General features: G+C 42.0%; 1 protein-coding gene across 1 annotated transcript in view; it reads left to right on the top strand.

Annotated features, from left to right (window-relative positions):
- Window positions 1-16,586, top strand: part of LOC128736320 (basic proline-rich protein-like) — a 78,152-nt gene extending 61,566 nt beyond the window's left edge. Inside the window, exons 2-5 of the mRNA XM_053830794.1 lie at window positions 13,108-13,351; window positions 13,411-14,436; window positions 14,494-15,867; window positions 15,925-16,586. Coding sequence (XP_053686769.1) covers window positions 13,108-13,351; window positions 13,411-14,436; window positions 14,494-15,867; window positions 15,925-16,586 — 3,306 coding nt within the window. The remainder of the gene's footprint in view (window positions 1-13,107; window positions 13,352-13,410; window positions 14,437-14,493; window positions 15,868-15,924) is intronic.
- Window positions 16,587-24,053: the final 7,467 nt, after the last annotated feature.

The raw sequence follows: 24,053 nt of genomic DNA, 5'->3' as shown, positions 1-24,053 counted from the left end.
ATCGCATGATTCATTTGAAACTATTCTGTGTGATGTAATGATAACGAGAATGATAATGAGTAATGATAATAAATATCAAATTCAATGTTGAAACCCATAAAATTTGTTTTATGTGTTATAAAATCGAAACGTTAAAATATCTAAACGGCTTTAAACGACTTTAAACGACTTTTATTGATTCATTGAGCAATCCATGAAAATCTACCCTCAATGCCGGCAATAAACTTAACAAAAAGTATTTACAATTTGTGTAATCGGTTTCTCAATTATTGAGAATAATTATTATTATTCTTTAGAAAAATGCATGCATATCACATTCCTAGTGCTACAACACTGTTATCCTCCCCTCATTAGTTGCAGCATTTAGATTGCCATTACCATTTTCTATTGATTATTTTTCCAATAAAATTTCCGTCTCCGTCACTGTCCACCAGCGCACCGCATGATTACCAGTCCGTAAAATCGTCGATAGTTGGCACTCAACGTGTATTCAAGACCACTCAGCTATGAAGATAACTAAAAAAACGCCCGCACTCGCCTGCTTGCTTAGGACCCAGTCATCCTTTGCCTCTTTGCCGGCCGGCCGGCTACAAACAATGTTGCTGGTTTGTTGGGAGGCTCATAGCACTTCGACCGCAGCGCGTCTCTCTACGAGTATTGCCAGTGAATAGCGCCGTGCTCAAATTCATCTTTCACCCTTCTACTTGCCTATGAACCAAACCAAAGTTTTGGTTCTTGTCTAGATTGGCTGACGGTATCTGCACGAACACGATTCCACCGAGAGCCGTGGTAGCTGTAAATGCGCGGTTTTTTGCTTTTTGTCATTTTCATGTTGGGCTTTCGGTTACACATTACGTAACAACTCCACGTTGATTGTGGGATACTCGACAGAAAAGGCCTTGCTCTTCTGATGCGTGTTGCTTGAACTGATTTTTTTTTCTTCTTAAAGCTTCCAACCAGTTCAAAGTCATCTAACAGTAAGACTTGGCATGCGATAATTCTCTGACAGATTCAGCAGGAAACATGTTTCGCATTCAAACAGTTTAATAATATACGTTGCTAATTTTAGTCTGATGAATTTGTAATTGCAATTGATCATTTAAATATATTGCGATTATGACAACCACAAATCTTAATAAGAAATGAGCGTTAATTTTAGCAATTAGCTCATTCCGACAGTTAGGGGTAATTATCTGTAACCAATTAGCATAATCAATCATACGGTGCTGCTACTTCACTTTGGTCGGGAATCCTTCTAACAAAACGCAAAATTTCGTTTTCATTCAAACAATTCGAGTGCTGTCTTCTCGTAGCAGTCGTGCAAGTGGATGCCATATTCGGTTTACTCCTAGTAAGGCAATCATGTGCAATAAAATCACGATTCTCGTATCGCTGCGGGCCATGTTGCGAACTCTATCGGTTATGGGGGCGGGTGAAAAAAAATACACAGTGAATAAGCAGTTCGTCTTCACCTTTCGGCTTCTAACGCCAAGTAGGTGTACCGACTTTATAGCTTACTTTGCGGGTTAGGAAGAAGAGTTTCCGAGCGGCTGGAGGAGTCATTTTTTCGCCATTATTGCTTTCAATGAATTGTTTTTCAATTATCACACTCAGCGACGGTTGAGTAACTGAATGATTGATGAGTCTCTGGAAAAAGTTCAAGTCGTTAGTTTGAAGAATCAGTGTAAATGGGTCCTAAATTGTTTTGCTCAAACCACGTCGAATCATTAGCGCAATTGTTTACCGTTAAATATCATATTTGGTGACTGGTATAGTAACTTGAGTCCGGTCAGGATTTGATATTTATAGTTTCGTTTTAACTATTACGTCTGGTGAGCCAGACTGGATATTATAGGTTTATAGTTAGATGCAGTCATTAGGCTAAGCTATAACAACTTCAATGAATTAAAGTAAGATATTTTCAGATGGATGTTTAGCTTTTGATAAATTTATTATGACAAGCTTGATTTTAGTATTGAACTTTTAGGTGAGACTATGATATGTTCAGTGAAAAGTTAAAATCATGTATTTTTTATTAACTAAAGTCTATAAAAGCAAACAAACCTAGACAGATGTCATTTCTCCATGAGGTCCATGGTCCATGAGAGACAGCGAATATGACAGGATAGGATAGCCCCTTGAGTGACAATACAACCGACGATCTGATAATCGACTAAATCATGATAAGTGGAATGGAAAAGTGCAATTAAATAAATAAATAAATGTACAGTATGGTTCCGATTATATCAGCCCCCGATTATATCTACCCCCGATTATATCTACTCCCGATTAACGGGTGACACCTAAAATTTTGGATTTTTTTTCTCAAGCTGTCAAAAAGCGGTATTTGCAGAAGCTCTGATTTACTGAAATTAAAGATACATTGGCCATTGTAGTAAAAAAAATAGTGAGCATTTCAAAACGGTCCGTTATCAACTGTTCCGCGAAGCTTCCGTTTGATGTCGGAACAGGAGCGTTGTACGGCCATTTTACCAATCAAATGCTTGCTATTGGTGTCCCTCTAGTTATTTTTGTATACCAAGGAGCTCAAAATCCCGAAGAAATCTTCGATTGGGCGACACTGAGGCAGATTTTTTGAGTTGTGCTTTTTGGGTACAAGTGGGATGGAAAGCGTATTTAGGAACGATTGTGTTTTCTGGCGTAATGCGATGATGCTTTATCCGACCAAAATGCGGATTGTCCATCTGCATGACGGTTGTGTAGAAACTGGATCAAAATTTACTCCAAATATTCGTTCTGGTACAAAATATTGATTGATAGCCAAACCAGAGGGCTTAAACCATGGCTGGGAACTACCCCTCTCGGAAATGGCAATTCACAGTTCGGAGATGCAGTAGAATTATCCGTGGAATAGTATCGATCATTTCTGTGAATGTGCGTCTTCGATGGAGGGAAGTAACTTTCATTGCCCAAAACAAAGCATTCTCCGGAATAATTAGTAATCAACCAGCGGCATTGGAATTTCCGCGTCTAACTTTCCCTCAGTATATTCCGGGGCTTTTTTCTTCACTCAACACATTATTCCCACTCTTTTCAATGTTTTACGGATGTGCTGGTGCGAACAGTTAAACTTTTTTGCGGCAACCCGTTGGCTCAAGGAATCCTTGCTGTTGAAAGGACGAGAAAGAGAACGAAGTCCTTCTGCGCTCATAATTCTGGCTGGTCTTCCTCTACCTTGCTTGTGAGTGCTTGTTGGGGATCTTAGGATATGGTAAATATTCGAAGCTGAAACATTTTCGCTTTTAAAATTTTGTACCGTACCTATACTTTTTGCGGAGATCTTTGTGCAATTCGTAGAAGTGTACAAAGCGCCCGCGAAATGCTTCTTGTTTTGACGCCATTTTGAACATAACCTGGCAAGCATAAACAAAACAAAAAATAATGGCAGAAATAGGAGAGAAAGAGCTAACACATATTCACTCTCATTTCTCCCTGAGCTCGTTTGTTGTTGTACATAGGGTGCCTTGAAAAAAACCCAAAAATTTTAGTTGTCACCCGTTATATCAGCATTTTTTTTCGAATATATCAGCCCCTAGAATAATTTGTTTGTTTGTTCTTTTTAAGTTATTTGATGATTCCTTTGAGGTCACATGAACAGCCAAAGAAATGTTTCAGGCGTTTTAACCTTTTATGGACCAGGCTGCACAGTGGTCCATACCGCAAAATACGTGATCGCGTGATATTACGCCTAAACGCAAGATTCTTCGCATATTGTGTCGTTGACAATATTTCTTGGTATAAAAAACCCTTCGTTTGACAGGAACCATTATTTGATTAACCCCTCTAAAAGTGAAATTCGAAATTTATTTTTTCGCATATTCGAGATACAAGTTTAATGTGTTCAGCAAAATTATCACCATTTGCAAAGGAGTTCGTGGGGCAATATCAAGCGGGATTCATGGGTGCCCGTGCCACCACGGATCATATTTTCGCGCTTCGGCAAGTGTTGCAGAAATGTCGCGAATACAAACGTGCCCACGCATCATTTATTCATTGACTTCAAATCGGCGTATGCCACGATAGTTCGAGACAGCTATGGCAGATTATGCACTACTATAGATTTCCGGATAAACTAACGCGATTGATCAAGGCGACGATGGATCGAGTAATGTGTGTTGTTCGAGTATCAGGGGCAGTCTCGAGTCCCTTTGAATCTCGAAGAGGGTTACGGCAAGGTGATGGGCTTTCATGTTTGCTGTTCAACATCACTTTGGAGGGTGTGAATCACAGGGCTTCGCCGATGCTTTTTTTCTGCCGCAGTCACACCAACGCGCATTCAAGTTCACACCGTCCGTTTGGAGGTGGAATACGAACGCTATGCATAACACAATTGGCAGTATGCTCAGTCAAACGCCGATTGCACGCAGCAGAACGAACGCGTTCTAAAACTTTTTGACATTTTCGTTTCGATCAAGTTGCCTTTACCGTTTGGAGCAGCGAATGACTGCAAAACAGTCAAATGACTGGCAATCACCACGCTAACGAAAAGCAACCGCACAATCGTATGATTCAATACTACAAAAAAACAACCACTACATGTGCATGGACGAAGTCAGTCGGACTCCGTCCAATACAAACGAATATTTTGCTTGCATCCGACCGACGTCCGGGTGACAAACTATTGCTGTGAGCAGCCGATTTGGAGACAAAAAGAGAAACGAAAAAATACGTCACCGTATGCTTCCAGTCAGTTTGCAGTTTATATTCTCAAAGCGCAAAGCAAAACGGGAGATCGACTGTTAGCTTTTGCTGAGATGCCGCATGAATTGTAAGACGGCAGCAGCGCAAGCGGCAGATTGACTGGATTCAAAAAACAGTCAAATGATCGTTCAAAGAGCGGAGTTTGAATGCGGAAAGTTCGCATTCACGGCAGTCACATTCAACTTGCGATCCCTTTTCAAGCCCTGGGTGTGATAAGAAGAGCGGGGATAGACACGAGCGGCACGATATTCACGAAGTCTGTCCAGCTTCTTGGTTTCGCTGCCGACGTTGACTTCATTACACATACCTTTGGCGAGGATGGCGGAAACGTACATCAGACTGAAAGCTGAAGCCAAACGGATTGGACTTGTCATTAATGTATCGAAAACAAAATATATAAAAGGAAGAGGTTCTAGAGAAGTGAATGCTGACCTCCCTCCCCGGATTCATTTAGACGGTGATGAAATCGAGGTGGTAGAAGAGTTCGTGCATCTGGGCTCACTGGTTACCGCAGACAACGACACCAGCAGAGAAATACGAAGACGCATTATGGCAGGAAATCGTGCCTACTTTGAACTCCGTAGGACGCTGCGATCGAACAATATTCGCCACCGCACGAAGTTAACAATCTACAAGACGCTGATTAGACCGGTAGTCCTTTACGACCATGAGGCATGGACTATGCTCGTGGAGAACCAACGCGCCCTTAGTGTTTTCGAACGAAAGGTGTTGCGCACCATCTACGGCGGAGTGCAGATGGAAGACGGAACGTGGAGGAAGCGAACGAAGCATGAATTGCATCAGCTTCTTAGGGAGCCACCCATTGCTCACAACGCAAAAATCGGTCGCCTGCGATGGGCTGGGCACGTCGTGAAGATGTCGGACGACAGCCCGGTTAAAAGTTTTCAATAACGATCCGACTGGAACGAGATGGCTGGGCGTGCAGCGATCAAGATGGATCGACCAAGTGGAAGGCGACCGGCCGACCCTAGGCCGACTACGCTGGCGAATTTACGGCCATGCACCGAGTGGAACGAAGACGACTTCTTCGTACAGCAGAGGAAACCACGGCCTGAAGCTGATTAAGTTAAGTTGACGTGTTCAGCAAAAATGTAGTAAATATCAATACAAACAACTTTGTCAAGAACATTATACCAATATCTCTTCATAGAAATTAGCTTTGAAGCGGATAAACCCTTAAAAACAGATTTTTATCTCTAAATTATTCTGGTCCATTTTTACGTGCTCATAGCGTTTTAGATAGTTATTTATCTTACTAAAATCCACGTTTTTGGAGGAATGTGGTACTACGCCAATTTCTAAATTTTCCGAGAAATTAAGCTTTTTCGGTAAAAATAGTATTTTTTTGACCTCAAATATTTCTCAAGGACGCAAATGGTGGCAGATCAAACAACTCACACATAAAAGTACAACAAAAAATCTGTCAAAGTATTCTGTATTTGATTGTATCCTGAAAAGTTATTGATTGTTGGCACAAATAGATTTTTAGGTGCTTTTCACAAACAAATCATTATATTTCGACAGCCATAAGAGATAGATAGATGCTATATTCGACAAAGTTAATTATTTTAGTAGGTTCTACAACTTTTATAAGGACATCGTATTTTTAGTACGCATTTAATTTTTTTTCAGTCACCCTAGTATGTTAATGTATGAAAACAAGACCACCACCATTAGTAAACTTGGCATACTTTGAGCAAATAATTTTTTTCCGATTATATCAGTTTTCCAATTATCAGTCCAAAATTCACCGAGGGGCTGATTTCCGATTATGAACAACACTGTACTCTTCATTGTTTACCACCTACTGGATGAAGCTCCTCCTTCCTCTGTGAAGCTGCTTCGATCCTCGAAGACGGATGGAGCAGGTTATGCTCGGCCGTTAATGAGGTCGCAGCCGGGGGACTAGGTGAAGAAACGTGGAGTGCACGAAATGACTGGTTGGCCGGAGAATCCCAACAAGCGATGGCAAGAAAAAAGAGCGTGAAAAACTATCTAAGTATTTCCATGAGAGAGAATTTGGCCAACTAACAGCGAGCGCAGAATCAGTTGACCTTGACCTTAAGGAGGAAAAAGCACCAGAAGGGGGATAAACGTCGTGAAGAGCTAAGATAACTATTCCGGGCTAATGACACCCGCGAGTTATATGATAAGATGAACGTTGAAGGAGAATAGAAAAAGGTGAGACGGAAGTTAACCTAGATAACAGCGTAGAAATCCGGCAAGAAATTGGACAGTTGAAGACTAATAGCGCCGTCGGAAAGGACCAACTCCTGGCAGAACTCTTCCAAAATTATAGCGAATCACTAGTAACGGCGCGTACCAGAATAATTTCAAGGATTTGGAAGAAGGAGAAACGGCTGGATACTGCAGGAGTGGATGGAAGGCGTGGTTTATCCCATATACAAAAAGGGCAATCGGCTTGAGTGATCTTCCAGATCTTGTCACGTCGTCTATGTCCAAAAGGACAGTATACGGAGGATTTTATGTTAGGGGATAACATGTCCATGCATAAGATTTTCGTGAATTTCAGGGCAGCATAAGATACTATTGAACGCGAACAGCTATGGCAGATAATGCATGAGACTGACGACAAACTGACGCGGCTGATCAAAGCTACCCTGGAACTTGTGATAAGCTACGTGCTTGTTTCGAGGGCATTCTCGAGCCCTTTAGAATCGCGCAGATGTTGGTCGCGCAAGGGGATGGACTGTCTTATATGTTATTCAACAGCACAATTGAAGGTGTGATGCGGCGAGTGGGTATCGAAACGAGAGAAACGATCTGCGGCTAAAGTATTCAATTCTTAGCCTTCGCACACGACCTTGACATCATTACAAGAAACCTTAGATGACGAAGGCCATCTACGTCTGACTAAAAACGGAGGCTCGGAAGATTGGGTTACAAATCAATGCATCGAAAACCAAATGTTCGGTAGGAAGTGGTTCCAAATAAGGGACTGACTCACCCCTGCGATGTTTAGAATGCTGCTCCCAATCTGATGATAAATTTCATACGGAATGCAACAGCTGATTGGGATAAATACCCACAGTAGTAGAGGTGGTTAATCAAACATTGATAGCTCACTAATACGACATGGCATAAAATAAAAGATCACAATAGATCAATAAAATGGTCGCGGTAGTAAGTCCTCAAAACAAAAAGAGTCCCGAGCAGAAGCGAAGAGCAAAATAATATCAAAACTATATCAAACCAAAGTATAATACTATATTTTGTTATTGAATAGATATGGAAATACATTAACATTAACATTAACATTAATGTTAACAAGCGTTGAACGTTTGTGAATGGTTAATTATATTGGCAGTAAAAAAAAAGTTTTCCACTTCGTGTGTTCCAACGCTGTCGACAAATAAAAAACGAATATGTATTTAAATTAAAACTCAAGCATGATTTATATTTTTTATTTATTTAATTAAAATAATTTAAAATTTAATGCAAAACAAAAACAAAATATGTTTGCTTCTCGTAGGTATCAGTGACATCATTTAATTTTTTTTAAATACACTCAATGAACAGAAGATTTTTCAATAACCTTCTAATAAACACATTCTCTGTTACGACATCAACGGATATTTTCAGACTTGTGATAGTTTCTTCTTTTTAACTTTCTCGAATTTTCATCAATCTCAAGTAGGTATCACTTTAAATTTAGATAGATCTTGAAATTTACTATAGACTTTTATACTTTTCGTTATAAAAACAGCAGGAATAATACTGCGCGACGTTATAATGCAAGCGGAATTTATCACTTTTTGAAGTTTTTCACTAACTATGGAAATATTACCACTGCGGGGAATGTGTCATTAATATATTCTAGAAATATTAAGCGAGTTGTTTTGGTTTAGCTGCTGAGTCTATCAATGACGTAGATGAAGAATATGTAAACAGTGTAGTTTAGACATTCAACCTTGAATATAATACGAAATGGTCACATATTTTACCAATTTTATTTTGCCTTGCAAATTCGTATATGTCTTCAAATGTCAACGGCTTGCAATTTTCGTAACAGTGAAATTTCCCACTTGCTAGTTGGAATGACAAAGCTCGAATATGTCCTTCGATCTGTTTACTATTTACATATTTTTGTAATCTCTGGCTGGTTATTGTTTGCATTGATAAACCACCTGCTATTCGATGCCAAAACTCGCTGCATAATTTATGCAGAGTAAATTCAATTTGTCTTTCCATTTGCACGCTCGTGCTGTTGTTAGATTATTGCACAGCGACTTGAAACCGATTATTATTTTTGTCTAATGTAAACATCTCGAAGCACTTAGAAGATGGACACAAAATGCGACCAGTATCTACCCGGTAGCAATGATTCTATTTGCACTTGAAAAAGTTGTACACGAGGATTTCAACTGACGCAGCAAACAGAGACACACCTTGAGGAAATGGCGAAACTACATAAAATAAATTTAACATACCCACCTACCTATAGTGAACAGAAACATGCCTCCCATCGCATCGGTGCGTTTGACGGATCAGGATGAGAATCACGTCCATCAGAGATGATGATGTATAGCCTGCTGCTGTCGTCGGAATCGATTATGTCATGTTTCGGTTTTGTTAGCACACTTTAGCATCGTCATAAAGCGGTTACCCTGGTGTTTACCGGTTTTTTAATTGAAGTCTATAGAAGCAATGTTAGCCTTTGAGTGATTATTCTCTATAGTTGCTTGCAATTACCATACCGAAGGAACAATAATAGTTGGATTTTTGCATTATAAATGTGCTATTGAAACTCAATATTAACAGAATCAATATAAAAATGACATTATTAAAGTGCAATTAATGGAAACAACAAAGCAGAACGTTTGTTTTGTTTGTACACAACACAGCCAATTTTTTTTCTGCTCAATAGCGGTAATAAACAAAACATTATTAGTAACTAATCATTTTTCGCAATAGGTTCTTCAAAAACACTGCTTCCGTATATCTCTAACATTGAGGATCACTAGTAATATCTTGACAAAGCCCTTGTACAGCTTTAAAAAAAACCTTTGTTATTGTATAACAAAGGTAAAACATAACTTGTAAGTAACATAAATCTAAGGAAGAGACTTGCATTTTAGTCATAACCACCCATAACCTTTGAATAGGTGCAAAGATGGATCAATGAAAAAAGCGCCATGGGTTGAATCGATAACGATTGATCCCACACCGTTCCGCCAAAGCTATCAAACGATACTAATTTGTCAAGGTTACGGTTCGATGCTTTGCATCGTGTGAATGAAATGCATTGAATAAATAATTCGCGAAGGTCGACAACTTTTTTATACTGACTAATCCAAATGCATAATCACTTTAACAGCAGCTTCAGATATTTTTACCTTTGTTATATTATATAAAAAAGGTTAAGAAACTGGTGGAAAAACACGAAGTCGAACCGAGGCCCGGAGGGCCGAGTCACATATAGAGCTTGCTAAGGGTTACAAAAACTTACCGTTTTTCACTCAAACGTATGTTTTTTTACCGGGGTATAACTGGGGGAAAACAAAAACAAACGTGTAAAATCAATGTAAAATCTAACAACAGCAACAACAAATCGCGCGTCGATGTGTGCGTGCGGCAAACGTCAGCAAGCTCAATACCAATCGATAGGGTTCGACGCACTGAGCAATGTGTGTGTGTGTGTGTGCGTGTGCGTGTGTGTGTGCGTGTGTGCGTGTGTGTGTGTGTGTGTGTGTGTGTGTGCGTGTGTGTGTGTGTGTGCGTGTGTGTGCGTGTGTGTGTGCGTGTGTGTGTGCGTGTGGGTGTGTGTGCGTGTGTGTGTGTGCGTGTGTGTGTGTGCTATTAGTCTCATTTGAAAGGCAATATAGCCTAATAGATCACTATTGATTTGTTTTTTGATTGGATGTTTAATTTGAAAGTTATGAACAATCGTGTACAGCACATCAAAATTAACAATAATTTATAATAATTTTAACTAAGACAATTTATCAAGTTTCAATTATTTTAGAATCAAACGAAAGGTTTTGACACTGCGAATGTATCTTCAAAATTTCGCGACAACTTTTGTAACATGGTTACTCGCGCGCACGATAGCCCAAAACCAAAAAACGTGCGCATTAGAGTTTTGACTGGGAAAACTCGGTTTTAGATTTATCGAACTTTTGGAAGAGTTTCTTGAAATTGAAAGCTCTATCGTCTGGTAGAATTTAAATTTTGATTAATCCCCTTTAAAGTGAAATAAAAAAAATATTTTTCTTCAGTTTCCATATAACACATTGACGAGTTCTGCAAAGCTTTAGAGCGTATTATTACAAGAAATTTTGCTGAAGACAGCAACCTTCTATCTATTCAGCGAAGATAGAAAAAGATTGAATATGAATTTGTAAAATCAGTTTTTCTATTTTAGATCTTTTTGGAATTGTTGTATGACTTTTACATGTATTACAAAGTTGTACTAATAGATAAAATACACAACTGCTAAATATAGTATACCTCTATGTTTGCTTGTTCAGGAACTGTAGAATTTTGATTATAAAAAATACTCTAATCCGAACTCCGAATTACTTGACTACCAACAGACGGATACATTTACATTTGCTGATAGTTTTGCTGCAGAAAAACAGCATTTTTCCATATGAAGAAACGAGAGAAAATTCCGGGTAGAGTCAATTGCGGTACACCTCACATGCTTCATTTCTGTGTTGTCGGTTTATGCTGATCTATTTTCCTAACAATTTAAAGTATTAATGCATTGAATAGTTATGACATTTTGCTCATAACAAGTTTATTGAAGAATATACGTTAGTTAAACAACGATTTGTAACTTTATAACAATATGGCATTCAAAAACCTACACGTGTTGTACAAAATACCACTGCGTGACTAACCGAAGGTTAATACAAATTGATGAAATTCAAGAGAACTATGCAACTTATGCATAGTTCAAAAACCTATAAACCAGACCTTTACTACGCAATGTATATGTTAAAGAATAGTATTTCCCCTTATAACTTACTTTTACTTGCACTTGCTCACATTAATAACAACTGACTCCGCAATTTCATGAAAAAAGGATCTATCAAAATGTATAAGTGCTCCTATTTTGTTCAAATTGTGTAAACTTATTCAATTTCCAAAAATTTTATGTAAACCAACGCCCTAAGCAACGTTAACCAATAGATGAATTATGTTCCGAAGATGTGTCGGTTTCTATCTTAAATAGCAAGTAAGACCGTATAACAAAGGTTCCTTTCACCACTAGATGGTTTAAATCAGGTTTTTCATATTGGTCCTAAGGAAATATATTGTTACCAGAGATGGAAAAAAAATCGTTTCTAGCGATCAAGATCATTGGAGCGATCCGATTCAGATTCATTCGCGTTGACGGCATTAAACGATCTCTTGCACACTCATAGAAATGCCCGTATGTACGTGTGGGTGAAAATCTGCCAAAATGTTTCGATCTCTTGCGCTCTTTAAGAAATCCCTATTCCGCTTCACCCCTACAGTAAACTTTTGGAGGTGGCAGCAGCTTACGTTCGTCAACGCGAATTGACATCACTACTTACAAGCGACAAACACTTTGTTGCGATCCGCACAGATTATGACAAACCTCATGTCAGATCATGTTCATTGCATGATTGCGTTGAGAAATATAACAGATACAGACGATTGGTTGTGTGCATCGCATGAATCGCAATACAAACAACATGTGTGACCTTTTTTCTCGCAGCTAGGTAAGATGTGACACTATGATCGACTGCTGAGACTGTTTAAAGAACAAAATCTTGTGATCAACGCTAAAGATTCACTGTTTGTCATAATTCACAGATTTTATCAAAATCACTGATCTTCCATCCCTGATTGTGATTTTACTATTTGAATTCCAAATCGCGACTGGACAGGATACCGCGATCACACTGTAAATTATTTTACTAACAAAAAAGTATCAATTGCGGCATACATCTCACGTAGTAAAAGTAGAGATAAAACATAGAACTGAAAGATAAAGCATTTAGTCATGTTTTGGTTCGCAACTATCATTCGCCGCACGTTCACATCATGCTCTTTACACAATTGCTTTACAGCGCGTTGATAATCATGCCTACTCCAACCTGTTCATTGATCCTAACCTCTGTGGGAGTCTATTAATGAAGACCCTCGTGAGGAACCTCAATGGTGAAACTAAAATTCCAATCTATGTTTTAGTTATTATAGTATTTGATTACAACAACTAATATTGTACGACCGATGCAACGTTTTAACACCGTGTTGTTAGAGCTAGCCACAGAAAAACGGAAATATTACATTTAACCAATAAATCCTTATAATGCTTGATGTCAACTTAAGTCATTCACATTTCTTGTTTTCGTTTTCCGGTCATAGCGGCTGCTGGTGCTTTGCCTAGCGCTAGCAACGCTCAGTGGAGCGGAAATAACCACCCGACTTGGCCCTAATGGTTACGAATATCCGAGACCAGATGTTCCTTTCCCACCAATCGATAAACCATCGCCACCAGCTACACCAAGACCCTGTCCATTTGGCGGCGTCCCTCCGTACTGCTGCACTAATGGTGGACAAGGACCAAACTGCGTAGTGCCAACACCGCCACCAGCTTGTCCTGCAGGAGGTATAAATTATAAAACAAGCATTGTTTATGTGCCGGCCTAAATCTTCATTTTATTTCAGGTGAGCCACCTTACTGTTGCACCAACGGAGGACAGGGCCCTAATTGTGTAGTTCCATCCCCGACATGTCCATACGGAGGGGTACTACCATATTGCTGTACAAATGGAGGTCAAGGTCCTAACTGTATAGTCCCAGCACCGCCCTCTCCGCCTCCTACACGGCCACCTCCTCCTCCACCAACACCGTGTCCATACGGTGGAGTACCACCTCACTGCTGCACCAATGGTGGACAGGGACCCAACTGTGTGGTTCCAGCACCACCATCCCCACCTCCTACTCGGCCACCACCACCACCTCCACCGAGACCGTGTCCATACGGTGGAGTACCACCTCACTGCTGCACTAATGGTGGACAGGGACCCAACTGTGTGGTTCCAGCACCACCATCCCCACCTCCTACTCGGCCACCACCACCACCTCCACCGAGACCGTGTCCATACGGTGGAGTACCACCTCACTGCTGCACCAATGGTGGACAGGGACCCAACTGTGTGGTTCCAGCACCACCATCCCCACCTCCTACTCGGCCACCACCACCACCTCCACCGAGACCGTGTCCATACGGTGGAGTACCACCTCACTGCTGCACTAATGGTGGACAGGGACCCAACTGTGTGGTTCCAGCACCACCATCCCCACCTCCTACTCGGCCACCACCACCACCTCCACCGAGACCGTGTCCATACGGTGGAGTACCACCTCACTGCTGCACCAATGGTGGACAGGGACCCAACTGTGTGGTTCCAGCACCACCATCCCCACCTCCTACTCGGCCACCACCACCACCTCCACCGAGACCGTGTCCATACGGTGGAGTACCACCTCACTGCTGCACCAATGGTGGACAGGGACCCAACTGTGTGGTTCCAGTGCCACCATCCCCGCCTCCTACTCGTCCACCACCTCCACCGCAACCGTGTCCATACGGTGGAGTTCCACCATATTGCTGTACAAACGGAGGACAGGGACCGAACTGCGCAGTGCCAACAAAACCACCAGTAACACCTAGACCATGCCCTGATGGAGGTGAGCAAATAAATAAATTTCAATTTATGACAGTAGTAATAAATATTGCGTTTATAGGAGAACCACCATATTGTTGTACGAATGGAGGAACAGGACCCAACTGTTATGTTCCATCACCTCCAGCCCCGCCACCAACGCGACCTCCATTACCTCCTCCAACAGGAAGTGATAACGAATATCTTCCACCATGCAATAACGGAGGTACAGGACCAAATTGTGCGACGACAGGTAGACCTACATATCCAACGCCAAGGCCACCGACTCCCACACAGCCACCTAGACCACCAACAACGCCTGCTGGATGCCTATTCGGAGGCGTCCCACCATACTGCTGCACCAACGGAGGATCAGGGCCAAACTGTGCAGTTCCAACGAGACCTCCACCTCCAAGACCGCCAACGACACCTACCGGATGCCCATTCGGAGGTGTTCCACCACATTGTTGCACTAATGGAGGATCGGGGCCAAATTGTGTAGTTCCAACGAGACCTCCACCTCCAAGACCGCCAACGACACCTGCTGGATGCCAATTCGGAGGTGTCCCACCATACTGCTGCACTAATGGAGGATCAGGGCCAAACTGTGCGGTTCCAACGAGACCTCCACCTCCAAGACCGCCAACGACACCTGCTGGATGCCCATTCGGAGGTGTTCCACCACATTGTTGCACTAATGGAGGATCAGGGCCAAACTGTGCGGTGCCAACGAGACCTCCACCTCCAAGACCACCAACGACACCTGCTGGATGCCCATTCGGAGGTATCCCACCATACTGCTGCACCAATGGAGGATCAGGGCCAAACTGTGCAGTTCCAACGAGACCTCCACCTCCAAGACCGCCAACAACACCTACCGGATGCCCATTCGGAGGTGTTCCACCACATTGTTGCACTAATGGAGGATCGGGGCCAAATTGTGTAGTTCCAACGAGACCTCCACCTCCAAGACCGCCAACGACACCTACCGGATGCCCATTCGGAGGTGTTCCACCACATTGTTGCACTAACGGAGGATCAGGGCCAAACTGTGTAGTTCCAACGAGACCTCCACCTCCAAGACCGCCAACGACACCTGCTGGATGCCAATTCGGAGGTGTCCCACCATACTGCTGCACTAATGGAGGATCAGGGCCAAACTGTGCAGTTCCAACGAGACCTCCACCTCCAAGACCGCCAACGACACCTACCGGATGCCCATTCGGAGGTGTTCCACCACATTGTTGCACTAACGGAGGATCAGGGCCAAACTGTGTAGTTCCAACGAGACCTCCACCTCCAAGACCGCCAACGACACCTGCTGGATGCCAATTCGGAGGTGTCCCACCATACTGCTGCACTAATGGAGGATCAGGGCCAAATTGTGCAGTACCGACTCGACCACCCACAATCGACAATAATGAATATCTACCACCATGTACAAATGGTGGAGTAGGTAGGATCAAATTCAAAATTAATTTAGGGTTTAGATAAAAATCTGCTTAATTTTTAGGACCATCATGCCAACAGCCACGTCCCCCATCTCCTACTCCAGGACCGACGCGACCTCCAACACCAGTAGGCTGTCCCAACGGCGGAGTTCCCCCGTATTGTTGCACAAATGGTGGACAAGGTCCTAATTGTGTTGTCCCTAGACCACCCCCACCGCGCCCACCTCCAACTCAGCCTCCTCGCCCGACACCTGCAGGTTGTCCATACGGTGGTTTTCCACCCCACTGCTGTACAAATGGTGGACAAGGTCCTAACTGCGTTGTTCCAACACTACCACCCCCTCGACCTACTCCAACACGACCTGGTTGCCCACCAGGTGGAGTTCCACCATACTGTTGCACTAACGGCGGACAAGGCCCTCTTTGCATTGGTCCAACATCGCCTATCCCAATCCCTCCTGCTCCCAGACCTCCAGTACCAACACAATCTCCATGCCCGCGTGGAGGTGTTCCTCCATATTGCTGCACTAATGGCGGACAGGGTCCAAATTGCGTTGTTCCCGGTTCACCTACTCCATATCCTCCTGCTACTCGACCTCCTGTACCAACGCAACCAAGCTGCACCAACGGTGGACAGGGACCAAACTGCCAACTACCGCCATCGCACACACTAGACCAGGATGGATACCACTACAAAACGCCCAGTAAACCGTTCACTTTCTAACTGCCTCGTTAGTAGTGCTATTTATTGCCACTCGTTTTTATTGTGCATATGTAACATAGTCGATGTAAGCAAACCGAGTCAACAGTTAACGCTTTTGTGAGTAAAGAATCGTAAAAAGGATAATCATTGTATAAAACGAGCATATTTATATTTTAAAGCAACCGTAAAATACTCGATTGTATGTTGTGTGTAGGCAGTTCAACATCGATATGAAACGTTCTCGAGAATGTAGTTTTAAGCGCCAACAACCGAAGCTTGAATAAACGTTCCAGTAAAGCAGTTTTCTTCATTCGTGAAATAGTTTTTTGATTCAAAACAAGCAGATGCAAATTTCTCCTCTGCAGTATCCACATCGGGATCATGAGAAAGGGGAATAGGAGAATCTGTACAATCACTTGACAAGTAGCAGACGAAATTGTGAAGGTCATATGTGATTTGTCAGTCACGACTCATCCATTTGAACTGATTGATCAAGTAAAATAAATTTCATTGACGTATCCAGCACATCAATATAAATAGGGGAGTGTCGCCGTGGTTGGGCCACGTTTTGAAATTCGCTCATAATTTTTGTTTCAAAAAGAATTTTGGAAATCAAAATACATCGTTGCAAAGGTCTAAGAATAAGGTATATTTCCGGAAACTTTTGAACTGATTGCTTGAAAAATAAAAAAGTTATAGGCATTTACGCTAAGACAAAAAATGGTGTCATAATCGGGTCATGTTGTACAGGTTGAGCCACCGCAGAAAATCTCAGACATACGTATTGAAATTCTATATCGAGACATAAAAAGAATGAATTCCGGGAACAACGGCTCATATAGGTATAAATACCCTATTTTTAATTGCATTTTTGCAAAATTTACGCGATCTTGTAAAATCAATATTACTACAATCGCCTTGTCCAAAGTGTACAACTATAATGAATAAAAACAACAAAAATCTAGGTTTTTATCGTATTAATTTTGCTTTATTTCATCACATTTTACGTGACTGATACTCTCTAGCGATTATTGCGCTTCTACGCTTAAAATTTTGGTGGCCCAACCATGACTACTCAAGTGGCCCGACCTTTACAAATAGTGCTTTTCTAGTATTTCACCTTAGCCTTCGTGTTTGGGAAGTGCTTACTGGAGGGGTTTTTTCTATGGGCTTCGTGTGCAGCACTACACACTTCATACATTTTCAAAATTTATGTCGATAATTGCATTTCATGAATCATTTCTTGAAGAAAAGTTTATTGCGCCTGGAAAACTTTTTTGTAAGATTTAGTCACTGAATTCAGTACGGGTGTTTTCGTCAGAAAGCTGTAGCTTGTAATTTATACGTCTCCGCTACTCTCCGCTTTCAGTTTGTACTCTGCCCGAACACGGCATGAACGCGTATGTCATCCGTGAGCAGCGACACGGTTTCAAGTCCATAAAAAACTTATTACTTTATTTTTAACCCAATCCTCCTAGACTCCGCTTTCAGTCTGGCGTAGATTGCAACCACCCTCTCAAAGTTCTGGGTTACGATGGCAAAGTCACCCCCTCAAGAGCGATGTTGAACAGCATGCAGAATAAACTGTCACCTGTTCTAACCCTCGCCGCGTTTCGAAAGGGCTCGAGAGTGTCCCAGAGATGCGCACGAAACACATCGCTCGATGCAATATAGCACTGATCAGTCGCGTCAGTTTATCCGAAAAACCGTATTCGTGCATTATCTACCATACTTACTTTATTTAGGTGGCTTGCCGTTCTAAGACAAAGCCTGTTGAACAAAATCTCCATGTAACTCGGTTGAGGGCTACCGCTCTCCAATTCCTCGGACACCGAGTACTCTCCGCCAGATCTCGCTCCACCTGGTCTAACCATCTTGCTCGCTGCGCTCCTGGTCGTCTTGTTCCTACCGGATTTGAGGCGAACACCATCTTTGCAGGGCAGTTGTCCGGCATTCTTGCAACATGCCTTGCCCATCGCATCCGTCCAGCTTTAGCCACCTTCTGGATACTGGGTTCGCCATAGAGCTGTGCGAGTTCATGGTTCATCCTCCGCCTCCATACTCCGTTCTCCTGTACGCCGCCGAAGATCGTTCTTAGCACTCGTCGTTCCAAAACTCCGAGCACTCGCAGGTCCTCCTCGAGCATTGTCCATGTTTCATGCCCGTAGAGAACAACCGGTCTAATAAGCGTCTTGTAGAGGGTGCACTTTGTACGGGGACTTAGTCTGCTCGACCGCAATTGCTTGTGGAGCCCATAGTAAGCACGACTTCCGCTGATAATACGCCTCCGAATCTCACGGCTGGTATCATTTTCCGCCGATACCAGTGAGCCAAGGTAGACAAATTCATCGACTACCTCAAACTCATCGCCGTCGATCAATATACTACTGCCCAAGCGGTGTCGTTCGGCCTCGGTTCTGCTGGCCAGCATGTACTTTGTTTTAGACGTATTTACCTTTAACCCAATCTTTTCTGCTTCGCGCTTTAGTCTGGTGTACTGTTCAGCCACCGCCACAGCTGTTCTGCCGATAATATCCATGTCATCGGCAAAGCAGACGAATTGACTAGATTTGTTGAATATCGTGCCCCGCGTGTTGATATCCGCTCGGTTCATAACACCTTGTAGCGCTATGTTGAACAGCAGGCATGAAAGACCATCACCTTGACGAAGCCCTCTGTGTGATTCGAATGAAGTTGACAATCCACCCGAAATCCGAACACAGCACTGCGTACCATCCATCGTAGATTTAATCAGTTTGATGAGCTTCCTGGGGAAGCTGTTCTCGTCCATGATTTTCCATAGCTCTTTCCGGTCGATGGTATCATATGCGGCTTTGAAGTCAACGAATAAATTATGCGTGGGAACTCTGTATTCACGGCCCTTTTGGAGGATTTGCCGCAGTGTAAATATTTGATCCGTTGTAGACCGACCTTCAACGAAGCCGGCTTGATAAGTTCCCACAAATCTATTCGCAATTGGTGATAGACGGCGGAAAATGATTTGGAACAGCACTTTATAAGCGGCATTGAGAACGGTGATCGCTCGATAGTTCTCACAGTGCAACTTGTCGCCCTTTTTATAGATCGGGCAGATAACCCCATCTTTCCACTCCTCCGGTAGCTGTTCCGTATCCCAAATTCTAACAATTAGTCGGTGCAGACAAACGGCCAGCTTTTCTAGTCCCATTTTAATAAGCTCCGCTCCGATGCCATCTTTTCCAGCTGACTTGTTGTTCCTTAGCTGCATGATGGCCTCCTTAACTTCGCCTATCGTTGGGGTTGGCACCTCTTCCCCGTTTGTTGCACCGTCGAAATCGCTTTCCCCACCGCCATGGTTTTCCGCCTGGGCGCCATTCAGGTGTTCGTCGAAGTGCTGCTTCCACCTATCCGTCACCTCACGATCGTCCGTCAGAATACTGCCAGTCTTATCCCGACACATTTCGGCTCGCGGCACAAAGCCTTTGCGGGATCCGTTCAGTTTCTGGTAGAACTTCCGCGTTTCCTGAGAACGATGCAGCCGCTCCAACTCTGCATATTCCTGCTCTTCCAGGTTGCGCTTTTTCTCCCGAAAGATTTGGTTTCGCTGCATCTTCTTCTGCTTGTGTCTTTCCACGTTCTGACGTGTGGCACTGCGCATCTTGGCCGCCCGCGCAGCGTTCTCCTCATCCATCACCCTCCTATATTCATCGTCAAACGTTCCGCTGATTCCGGGCCACATGCCCGATGGAGCTGTCCGCTACACTGCTGATGGCTGTTTTGATAGTGTTCCAACAGTCCTCCAGAGGGGCTTCGTCCAGCTCGTCCTCTTCCGGCAGTGCAGCTTCGAGTGAATGCGCGTATTACATTACGACGATGTAGCAACATACCCTAACCATTTTTTAACATCGTGCATAACTATGATCATTGAGTTATTTTTTTATAAATGTCTGTTGAATATTACGCCATTATTCACAAGCGGGCCGAAATAATTTAATGTGAAACTGAAAGTTAAAATTAAATTAAACCTAAAATTAAAAAAGAAGAAAACTTATCCAATTTAATTCTACTATGTATATTTTATTCACGACAGATACGTAATTCGCCTACGACTTGCAGGCTTCCTCAGTGTCTGGTTTCGAGTTCGAGATTTTTCAATAAAAAATATTCATCGAACGTCTGACCAATTTAAACTAGCGTATAACTGTATGAGCTATATTTTAGACGAGGTTTGTTTTTCTGACCGAAACCATTTCGAACGAAGCATAACTGTAGGCGCTTCTATACCTTGCTGCGAGGTACGAGGCATGGGCGAAGCAGTGCCAGCATCAATCAGCGTTAGTGCGATCGAGAAAGATAGCATTTTGAAAATCTTAAATAACGCTATAACATAGTTTTTCGAATACATCATTGTGTGTAAAACCCGTACTTGATATGATAGGTATTGACCAAACTCGTGACTTTAGTCATGACCTTGAAATGCGGTCAGGCATATATTAATATTTTTTGAAACGATGATTCTACAATTGATGAAGGGACGGTAAGGGAAAGTAATGAAGAAGGATTTTTTTCGGGAATGAAGGGGAAGGGTGGAAAGGAAGAGGGGGGGGATAATAGGTAACTATGCTTAACAAGTTGTCGTTGTGACTCCTATCTTTTGTCCAATGCTGGAAGGTGCATGGGTCGAACCAAGCTGTAATCAGAGATTATAACCGGATTTGAACCCACAACACCTGCCAGGGCGTGTCGCTCACTGGTATCCGTGTACCTTTGTCGCTTTTCAGTGATTTCAAAGTTCACGGATCGGAAAGTAAGTGTGTTTTAGTCAAATCAGCACAAGAACTTTTGGAGTATTCATTAAATCGATCCAACAAATGATGAAAATTAGAATGGCTTTACTTATTGTGGGAGATAGAAATAATATAGGTAAAATGTACGTTACGACGGGAATTAGAAATAGGGTATTTTTTTAGAAAAATGCGCAGAATTAGGAGCGGTCACGGTAGTCAGTTGAATTGAAAACTCGAAGTAAAGCTTTCTTTGAAAAGGCCGATTCACCTCATTTAATTCGTAAACAAATTTATAACTTTGACCAAAGAGGAATGCGTACCTCCATGCTCGCTTGAAGGAAAATACGGTCACTGTAACCTTTTAGATTTTATTAGCGAGAAAAAAAACAATCATAACGCCGTCTCAAAAACTCTCATTATTTGATAAATCGATTCGTGAGACGCAATTCTTGTTTACATGTCGTTACGGTTAGGGTGATGCTTTTTACAGTACCTACCAATGTAGAAAGATGGTTATGTAACAAAAAACGTTTTTTTTTTGGAAAAAATTCAATGTACTGCAATCAGCAAAACCAATAATAAGGTAAATTACTAGAAGAGCTTTATTGGCTCGATACATCCGAACGAATAAAATGAATAAAACGTTCCTACATTAGTACATTTTACGGAAAATCGGAAGCGCATGCGTCACATTACTCTCTTGACAGGCTCTTCGGCACACTTAAGCTGAGGAACACAGCCGTTGTATCAAGAACAGGGAAATTTTGTTGACATTGCGTGATCGCAGTTCGGTAACGTGAGCCGAGATGCTCGCATCGCTAAATCTCTCTCCGAAACGCTACGGGTTCCTAAATGGTACTGATTTCATACGTGATTCATTTAATGGAGTTTTAAATTAACTACCTCGTGCGGGTACATAAACGCAGCGTGAAACAGCACAAACATAGTGGTGGCCGCACAACACGTTAAAGCCGGAATGCAAGTGATGATATCAATTCATTTTTAATAGCAAATACAGCAACTCGGCAAACGTAACGCAGTATGTAGGTGCAAAATTCATTCAGAAAAATATTCTCAACGCACGTGATTGCGCAAAATACAAAATATTGGACGTGGAATGGTGCTTTGAACTGCGACTAGTGAAAGACTGGTGAAAGAGAAAAAGGTAAATACGGCGGAATAACATAATCGATTGTTAAAGAAGAATTACAACGAAATAATTTTGAAACAATCTGACCACGAGAAAAGATGAAAATAAATCATGTAGCTAAGCATTGTAGTGCCGCAATAAAGTTAACCCACAAAACACTGTCAGAATAACGCTGACGGACACGTTGACCATTGTATTTGACCCTTAAGTTATCGCTTCTAGAAAATCGTATTTTCCAAACTTTATGCCTTTTTCTTTAAATATAGGGGGCTCCGTAACCGCAAGGTTATCGAGTCTGCTTTGACAAGCGAGTGGTCGTGGGTTCAATTCTTAGTAGAATCAAGCCATTCAATTTCAAGTGACTTTAGCATGGGTTTATTCTCAGGCCCCTCTATTTACCCTTCCTTCATGCTGAATTCTATATTTATATTTACTCTCTGAAGCCTCTTGACAGTGCAAATGTCCCTCCTATAGTTAAGTACACTGGTCAGAGGTACGAATGAGTCCTCGTCAAGGACGGCTATAATATGGGATAGCACTGGCAGCGAGGTATAAATGGGTAAAGTAGATCAAGCTTTGAAGGAAGGGTAAACCCCAATACACAAGCATGCATAAAATTTAATAAGCATACCGCTCATTCAATAGCGATTATAGCAAAAAGAAATGCAGTGCAGGTCATACAGCAAATACCCGGGCGATGTCACAATAGATCAACTATACTGGTCGCAGTGATGAGTCCACACATGGAAAAAAACATCGTATTGTAATTTACCTTATCAAAGACTATACATCTACTATAAAATGTTTGCCATACTTAAGAAATACGCGCATTCGTGAGGTTCGCTTTAAGTTGTGTTAGAATTAAATGCAAGTTTCCCCTAATTTTTCTCATTGAACTTTTCTTTGTTTTGTTTTAAGATGTTTGCAAGAGATTTCTGTAACTTTTGGTCTATATGGATAAAATACAACCGGAAAAATAAAATCTGCTTAATTAAAAGAAGTCTCCGGTTTCTTACGAAAACTTTATTTTACATTTTCGGCAGACACTTCCAATATCTGGGGAAAAACGGATAATGTGCCCCCTAAGAATAAATGGATGTATCTCCGTTATGCTTCCCCAAATTAACGTTACAACTACGAGTGTATGTTAGTATTTAAAGCTGAAAATCAATTGCAATTGTTTATTGCAGTTATTATTGTAGAATAAATAGGCTAGGAATTATTTAATAAAGGCACCTATATTTTGTGTTTCTCGTCTGCGTGGGGTAAAATGCCCCACCTGCAGTATAACATGCCCAATGCGGTAATTTGAGTATTTCTACCAGTGATAGACCTACTCTATTTTGTAGAAAGTAAAACTATTTCCGTTGTTTTCAAAATATAGAGTAGGTCTATCACTGGTAGAAATTTTTTCTTTTCTGTATGGGGCACCGCGTAGTTGAGTTACGTGGAATTTGGTCGTTGGAAATAAATTATTCCCACCACGGTTAGAGCAACAATACTAATTGAAGTAAGTGACGGCAATTGACTTCAACTTAGATCTGTTTTTCTATAAAAATAGTTTATGGAAAC

This window comes from Sabethes cyaneus, chromosome 2, assembly GCF_943734655.1.
Source record: "Sabethes cyaneus chromosome 2, idSabCyanKW18_F2, whole genome shotgun sequence".
Classification (NCBI taxonomy): domain Eukaryota; kingdom Metazoa; phylum Arthropoda; class Insecta; order Diptera; family Culicidae; genus Sabethes; species Sabethes cyaneus.
The sequence above is the reverse complement of the archived record's forward strand: the minus strand, read 5'-3'. Positions and strand labels throughout refer to the sequence as shown.